This window comes from Mercurialis annua, linkage group LG5 (genome assembly GCF_937616625.2).
Source record: "Mercurialis annua linkage group LG5, ddMerAnnu1.2, whole genome shotgun sequence".
Taxonomy (NCBI): Eukaryota; Viridiplantae; Streptophyta; class Magnoliopsida; order Malpighiales; family Euphorbiaceae; genus Mercurialis; species Mercurialis annua.
This window is the reverse complement of record NC_065574.1, coordinates 4,916,983-4,925,239: the sequence shown is the minus strand read 5'-3', so window position 1 is coordinate 4,925,239 and position 8,257 is coordinate 4,916,983. Positions and strand designations below refer to the sequence as shown.

Genomic DNA, 8,257 nt, shown 5'->3' with positions numbered 1-8,257 from the left:
ACTGAGACCGAAGAGGCTTGCATCAATGATGATTCTAATATCAGTATTGACCTTGATAATATCATGGCTGATATTGCTAGGCAAGTCAAGGATACTGGGGGGCATGGGCGATCTCCTTTCCTCTTAAGAGATCAAATGCAATCGGTTTTTGTACAAACCGATATTGTTGATGAAAACGCCGGGAGGCAAGGCCGATCATCATTCGCCTTGATGAGTTATGCCGAATTGATTGTTAAGAATTTACCAAGGTATGCGTTGTGGTCAATAATTCATGGAAAATGGAATGGAATTTTTAGTCAAGGTACAACTTATTTTTTACTATATTTTCGGTTAAGAGTTCAATATATGAATGATCAGAATAAGCCGATTTATAATAAAAAAGTTCATTTTAAATTTTGGACAATCTATTTGAAACAACCACGAAGAAAGAAAAAAAGACTGATCGTCCAAATTGAGGATAAACCGATTACAATATTATAAATTGGTTGATGTTGTATTAAGTAGTCGGTTAAAATAGGTCTTCAATGAATTGTCGACCAAATAGAAAAAAAGAGGGCCGATGAGAAACGCGATAAATTATTTAGATGACATCGGCTAGCAAAGAGTTTAAAGAAAGGTGGGTATAGCATGACGAAGTGGCGATTAAAATATATTGCATCTTTTGCATTTCACACATTATCGGCCAAACATGAAAGAAATTTATTATGTTTGGTCATATGTGTAGCTAGGGCTGGCAATTCGTGTCATCGTGTCATAAACGTGTCGTGTACCCATTTATAAATAGACAGATTTCTCCAACCCGAACACGACCCGTTTAACTAATCGTGTCAAAATGTCAAACCCTAACCCGACACGCTTAATAAACGGGTTAACACGTTTAGACCTGTTTAACCCGTTTAGTAAAACAGGTCATAACATATCACATATTTAACCTGTTTAACACGTTTATTAATAACCCATTTAACCCATTTAACACAATTTTTTAATTAAATGAGTATAATCAAATAACAAATCTCTAAAATAACCATAAATCTTAATACAACAAATAACAATTAATAAATTATATGTATTACATGAGTAATATTTGGTCATATATAATTTAATTAATTAATAATATTAATATATAGATTTAAACGTGTCTTAACGTGTCTTAGGCGGGTTAGGCGAGTTTAACCTGTTTAACCCGCTATTTAACCGTGTCATAAACGGGTTGACCCGTTTATGACCCAAACCCATATAAGCTCAACCCGAACCCGCTTAATTTCGTGTCGTGTCGTGTCGGGTTCACGGGTCGTGTGCGCAATTGCCAGCCCTATGTGTAGCTAGCAAAGACAAGGCCAATATCTGGTTTCTTGGTCTACGTGGCAGAAAAAAAGACATTTTGGAATGTTAAAATTGCATGGCAAATATGGATTTCATCATGGTGTGATGCAGTGAGTTACATGGAATGTCAAATTGCTTAAAAATATTTTGTCCCAATCGGTGCGAAGCATGCTTGCCGATTAAAAGGTACTAGGACATTTTGGCATTACAAATATTTATCTTGGCCGATCATAAAACTATATCCATTCTTATTTTATAGATATTTGATCGGCCATATGCAGATGCTAGATTTAATTTTTCGGACAAAACGGCCGATTATTAACTAGGTACGATTATTGTTACGAAAAAATTCAAAGTCACGTGTCAAAAAATACGTCTCTTCACCTTTCTTGACATTCAGCTAAAAAGACACGCGATAAAAATACGTCTTCTCACCTTACTTTTTTTTTTTTTTTTTTATCAAAGGTGGGAATCGACTCTTTCGAGTCTCATTTGTTAGTTGTTAGTTACCGAGGCGTGGTTCGAACCCACAACCTCTTGATGCACTTAGAGGTGCCTTAGCCATTCAAGCTAGGCCCACGTTGGCTCTCACCTTACTTGACATTCAGCTAAAAAGACGTGGGGGGCATTGTTTGCACTGGCCCAAAAAGAGCTCATATGGGCTAATTCGGGTTTTTTGAGCCCAAAAGCCATCAACTATCCTTTTGTTCCTATCTTAGCTTAATAGTTATCTTTTTTAGTCATTATCTTATTTTTAGTCATTATCTTTGTTATTTAGCTTAGTATTTATCTAAATAAGAGATTGTATCTCATTAGACTAGGTTTTCTATTTAGGGTTTGTTCCCTATAAATAGCTAGCTTTAGGTTTGTATTCTCTACAACTCAAATCAATCAAACAAATACAACTTTAAAGCCCTGTGCTTTTCTATCCCCAACCTCCGCGGTTGGTTAATTTAGGAGTAGTTTTCAGTATTAATCTCGCCTGAGTTCATAGCTCCCAGATTATTACTATTAGATCACGTGGTTAAGTGTCTTTAACCAAACAACACACTTTTCTGACTAAATTTCGGTCTAAAGCATACTTCCATACAGAACCCATTATAAATTCAAAGATTCGCGTGTCTGGAAATTTTCCACGCAAACAGTACGTCACATATAGAATTACCAATTAATCAGAAAGTAAGCAAGTTCAGCTAAAACTACAATTTCATATGTTACTATTCTACTACATTAACAAAGGATTTAATTGAAAAAGAAAAATCAAACCTTACAACTTGTTGTAATATAATTCAAATCTTTTAATTTTTATAATAATAGCCAAATTATACTTTCTTTTTATAATAATCAAACTTTTTAATATTTATAACAAATTTGGCCATTAATTTGATTATTATTGCAAATAAAAAACGCAATTTGATTATTATTATTATAAAATGGGGTATTTGCAAAACAAATCTCAACGTTTCACTTTATAGCGATCTAATCCCAACGTTTAAAACGTTATAAAATAAATCCAACCTTTTTAATTTTTGCATTTTATAGCCCCAACCGTTTTCTAGCAACTTTATGCATATGTGGCATCTATATTTGATACACGTATTGGCATATTAAATTCCAACATTTCAAAAAAAATCAAATAAAAGCCCAACTTTTCGAATTTTTGCACTCTATAGCCTAAAAAGTTAAAAAAATTGCTAGAAAACTAATTGTGGCTACAAATTGCAAAAATAAAAAACGTTGAAATTTGTTTCGTAACGTTTTAAATGTTGGGGTTATATCGGTATAAAAATAAAACGTTGAGATTTATTTTGCAAATACTACTTATAAAAATTAAAAAGTTTGGATTATATTACAACAAATTATAAAGGTTTGAATTTTTTTTCCTATTAGGACTTAACAAAATCGTAAACAACAATCAAATTTTTTTACCAAAAGAACCAGAAATTCATATAGCTTAATTTGTTCATAAACCATGCAAACCCAAAAATCTCATTATTTTTACTATCACAATTATCCCTCATGGACATGGTATGCTAAACTTTCATATTAATGAGGCCTATCTATATAACAGAGACAATTTTATGTATTATTGTTCTTTTAGGAACACAATTAATATGACTATAAAAGATAAATATACAATTCAAGTTACTAATAATTACGAACAATTAGTTTTTTTTTAATAAATAATATGCAAGTTTCGAATTTTATTATTTCATAAATTATAAAGTAATAAATTATAATAAATGCTGGAAAACTAATTGTGGCTGCGAAAAATTGTTGAAAAAAATATTTATTTATTATTTCATAAATTATAAAGTAATAAATTTTATGCATTTTTTGTATGAGTTTATTTTAAAAATATAGTAATTATTAATTAGATTTCATGTGAATACACAGATTTATACAGCTAGTTTATTAAAATTCACACTATCAAGTAAATTTATAAAGTGACGATTACACTAGTTCGACAAGTAGAAAATACCTGGCAAACATGTATGCCATTGACAGAAGTGACAAGGAGTCAAAGATCAAATTTCAAAGGTGCCTTCAAACTAGTAAGCCAGAGAACTTAAAACTATTAATTTTGGCAAATACAAGACTAACGCACAATTGATTTGTTGCATGAATGACATGACGCAACGGGTGTGTGCAATAATTTTTCCTGAATTAATATTATTGCATCTTCAGGGAACATAATAAGTGATCAGATATGCAAGGAACAGGTCACTTCCATCTAAAACAAAACAGCAACTATACTTAAAAAAACTAGGAGCCTAAAACAATAGTCATAATTTGTAGCCATTTTCTGTAGATTCAAGATATTTTTTCAAATGAATAGTCATAATATCAAATATATGTAAGTTTGTGAAAGAAGATGAGAGAATAACTTTCCTTTGGCTATCTTCATCTTTAGATAAAACCACGGAATTACTTGCCCTGTTATATAGTCTAATTGTATTACACTTTACATTTATATGGTAAATGTAATTTAAATTAATAAATATGTGTTACACAAAATTGTTAATAAAAATATGTGCAGTTTCAACTTAAATCACTTAGTAGGTCCTCAAAAAATACAAATTTATAATTTTCACATTCTGTACGTGTAAATTTCTGTTAAATATAACTCTAATTCAGCTACAGGCAACTTAGATGCCTCTTGTGTCAAAGTCTCAAATTAAATACACAGAAGCATGAGATTCAAGCAGCAAATATCACCCCAGCCGAGAAACTTAATAGCACGTGAACACAAGTCTAGAATCAATGAGCAAATGGAATCCGTCTAGAATCAATGAGCAAATGGAATCCCTCCTCGACGTGATGTGCTCAATGTAAGATCGGAACAAAACTGTGCAGCTGCAAATGGCCGAATACAGATTGTATAAATTGGCAACATATTAGATGACCGTGCTCGACCTGTATAAAGCCGTAGAATTTGATACAAGTGCATTATCCAAGTACTCATCTCCGAACAGGGTTTTCGCCTCGAGCTGGTGCTTCATACCCACTTACAGCTCGAGTTGGTGGTGTTGCAGACCCATAAGCCACATTATTTCCAGGTGCTACTTGTCCATGAGGCGGCACAGCAGCACCTCTTGCTGCTGGATCATAGCCAGGAACCCTGGATAGATCATAATGAGGTACTTGTTGCATATCATAACCTGGTACTCTGGGTGCATAACCGGGTATTCTCTGGGCATCATAAGCGAAAACTCTTTGTTGCGTATCATAGCCAGTTCCTCTCTGCGTATCATATCCGGGTCCTCTCTGCATACTCTGAGCATCATAAGCGAAAACTCTTTGCTGTGCATCATAACCAGAGCCTCTGGATGGATCATAGCCGGGGACTTTTGTTACATCGTAATTAGGGCCCCTCTGTTGTGGGTCATAGGTAGATTTCACAGGTACAGAGCCAGACTGAGCTCCAGTGTAAGTAGGAGTACCGGCACCAGTACCGACATTAGCAGATGCAGTAGCACTGACAGCGGCAGAACCAGAGTTGCCAGGAATAGCAGTTTGTCCCTGCTAAGAGTTTGGAAACAGAAATTTTATCATTTTTTCTTCTCTTTGTAAAAACAAAGGAGGATATATAATCTTCAACTCCACCATCATCATAATACAAATTACAGCAGATATTGGTTCAGATTCACTATAATTATTTTTGGAATTGTGAGAAGCTGTTTGCGTTAACATCTCATACCAGAAAATGGCACAAGGTGAAATCCAATCAGAAGTCAATTCTGCATGTTTTAGCCCCAAATATAGCTGAATCACCTGATTCACTATGTAGATTTTTTCAATAAATAAAATTTCAAGTTCTACTAGAGAGGAGCATAGAATTTCAAAGCTGCCGCCTTGTGATTGTTTGGAAAACATGTTTGAATTTTGAAATGAACACAATGAATCAACAATATCTGACTTCACAGAAAAGGTCATCTGTGGAAGTACAGAAGGTGTCAATTAAATGATCAATTGACCCAGTTTCAAAACCTGTCCAAACCAGGAAAAAAATTGCTGATTGTAGATAAGTTGCCAAAATTAATTTCTCATTAGGATTTCATTATGTAAAACAATGTTTATAAGCAGTCGGATATTGACAATCACAAATCCCATTTGTAGCTTAAGATCATTATCTAAGCAGTTATTTTCTTCTAGTACCCGATATTTTTTAAGCTCTTTAATAGCTTTTACATCAACCAGTATCCACACAAAAACATATGCAACATTCCAAAAGGTGCATCATAAAAATTTGGAGAAAGCATTCTAAAGCCGCAGCGATCAGGATTTTAGGTTTTAGAAAATGGCACTGCTTCCTAACTTGAACTCAGATCATAATAGGATAGCAACTCAGTTTTCATATAAAGGAGTTCAAATGTCTTTCAGGTAAAATTCTTTCCCACCCATTTCATAATATTGCACCCCGGTATCTTTGTCTACAGACCAAGGATAACAAAAGATAATGCACGATGGAGATTTCTAAAGCAAATAATGGATGCAATTCATTCTAAAACAAAAGTATAGAGCAGAAAATAAGCAAAGAAAGCAATAACGATTAAGTTGGCATACCTGGACTTGTGGAACACCATATCCATCTTCATACTTAGTTTGTCCCATAGTACGACCAGAAGTCTCATTCTCATTACTCCCAGTTGCACCACCATAAGGCACACCAGCAGCTGAACCAAAAAGTGAATCTCTTACAATAACCATTAAATGAAGTAAAACTTGAGATGAGCAACCAAATACCTGTCCTTATATCAGCATTAGCTCTATTAGCAAGTTCCAAACGAAGCTTTTCCACTTCCCTGGCCATTGTAACATAACTATTCTCCATGGCCTGTAGTGACTCACGGTGGTCACTCAATAACTTCTTCTCGTAGTCAAATGCAACACTGCACCAGGTGATTGGAAATAAATCAATATTCGACAGCCCAGTAAAGAATTGACTTATCTAGATTATATAACAAATCATAATTGAACAAGCACCTGAGTCGCTGATACTCATATCTGAGGCTTTCATGTTCTGAAATCAAAACAGGAATTTGCTGTGCATCCGTGTGAGCCCTATGAAGATCCTGTGTCAATTTATGCACATTAGACATAAGTTCCTGTCTCGCTCCAACCAACTTCTCAGCTTCTGCCCGCGCTTGCTGCAACTCCGATTTAATAGACTCCGCTGCTTTTAACTCAGCCTCCATCTTGGCAATGTTATCCATTAGCCCCCTCATTTGTTGTTCTCTTTCACCCTTAAAAACTCCTATATCATTATGCAACATCTGCAATTCGTGTTGCGCAGCAGCAAGCTCCTGTCTGAGTGACACATGTGTAGCAGCGAGCCTTTGATTTTCTGTTACAAGCCTTTGAATCTCCACATGCTGGCCAGCAAGTTTCTGCTCCAAAATTTCCGGCGGTGGCAACATGTCAAATGCCGGAAAGGGGCCGGGAGGAGGGCCACGTAGTCCTGAGCCAAATGGATCGGGATGCACCATGCCACCCCCGGGAAGAGGACGTCTTAGATGTTGAGGAGGAGGCGGAACTCGACCCATTTAATTTCTAGCTAATATTTTCACCTTCCACTAAAAAATATTGAAGAATAAGATATCAGTGCATTGCTTGATCAAAACAAGGCATCAAACTGGGAAATTTTCCGTTTCTGGTAGCTAATATTTTTTTTTACGTTTGATAGCAATCAAGAAATGAACAGACAAAAAATCAGATGAAGAGGAGGAAGAAGAACGAGCGGCGCTGCTGTGTTTAGGGTTAGGAAAACTGGAATAGGTTAGGGAAAGAGAATAGATGATGTCTTAATGGGCCTCCTTTAGCCAGCCTTAGGGTGAGTACGGTTCGGGGGAATTTGGGGATTGACAAATCTCCGGAACCAAATCAAAAGTTGGGGATATTAAAAATTGAATTTCCGGATCCGTACCAATAATCGGTTCGGTTCGGTTCGGAGATTTTATTTTTCGGTACGGTTCGGTACGGAGATTCGGTTTTAATGGTTCGGTACGGTTCGATACGGATACCACTAGAACCACAGATATTGTTTTATTTAAAATATAATCTATACTATTATATATTATTTTAACTTTTAAAATTACTTAACTACTCATTCATTCAATTTTTTATATTTTCAACTATTATGAATAAATGATCATCAGTAAAATAAAATGGCACAATATGTATATTTTCATTCGATTTAATATCAAATTTTTGATTATTTGATAAGAGTACTTTTATCTATTTTCAAATCTAAAACTATATCATTTTTTTTAAAAATCATGTAATTTGGTCAATGATGAAAACAATGTATATGTAAAATGTTCATATCAATTTCTAATTTTTTTTTTAATAATTTTTTTTTTTAATAATTATTAAATATTTGACAAATTCATATAATTTTTATTGAAATATGTAGTAGTTTTGTTTTATGTAA

At 34.4% G+C, this 8,257-nt stretch overlaps 1 protein-coding gene across 2 annotated transcripts; it reads right to left on the bottom strand.

Annotated features, from left to right (window-relative positions):
- Positions 1-4,341: 4,341 nt before the first annotated feature.
- Positions 4,342-7,634, bottom strand: LOC126680883 (protein FLX-like 2). Of its 2 annotated transcripts, none has more exons than XM_050376146.2 (4): positions 6,811-7,634; positions 6,571-6,716; positions 6,391-6,500; positions 4,342-5,346 (listed from the first exon to the last, which is right to left on the bottom strand). In XM_050376146.2, exons 1-4 carry the CDS (start codon positions 7,368-7,370, stop codon positions 4,786-4,788), a joined length of 1,377 nt encoding a protein of 458 aa, XP_050232103.1. In that variant the 5' UTR covers positions 7,371-7,634; the 3' UTR covers positions 4,342-4,785. The 2 variants fall into 2 exon arrangements, with proteins under 2 accessions (XP_050232103.1, XP_050232099.1); XM_050376142.2 differs by having other exon boundaries at positions 4,342-5,349; positions 6,811-7,633.
- Between the last annotated feature and the right edge of the window lie 623 nt (positions 7,635-8,257).

What these genes read in the sequence shown, in the direction of transcription:
- LOC126680883 (XM_050376142.2), bottom strand. Translation starts at nt 7,370, where the DNA reads ATGGGTCGAGTTCCGCCTCCTCCTCAACATCTAAGACGTCCTCTTCCC. An exon ending in TATGAGTATCAGCGACTCAG is followed by an intron (nt 6,717 to 6,810) that starts GTGCTTGTTCAA and finishes CACCTGGTGCAG; the next exon opens with TGTTGCATTTGACTACGAGA. An exon ending in TAATGCTGATATAAGGACAG is followed by an intron (nt 6,501 to 6,570) that starts GTATTTGGTTGC and finishes TTTTTGGTTCAG; the next exon opens with CTGCTGGTGTGCCTTATGGT.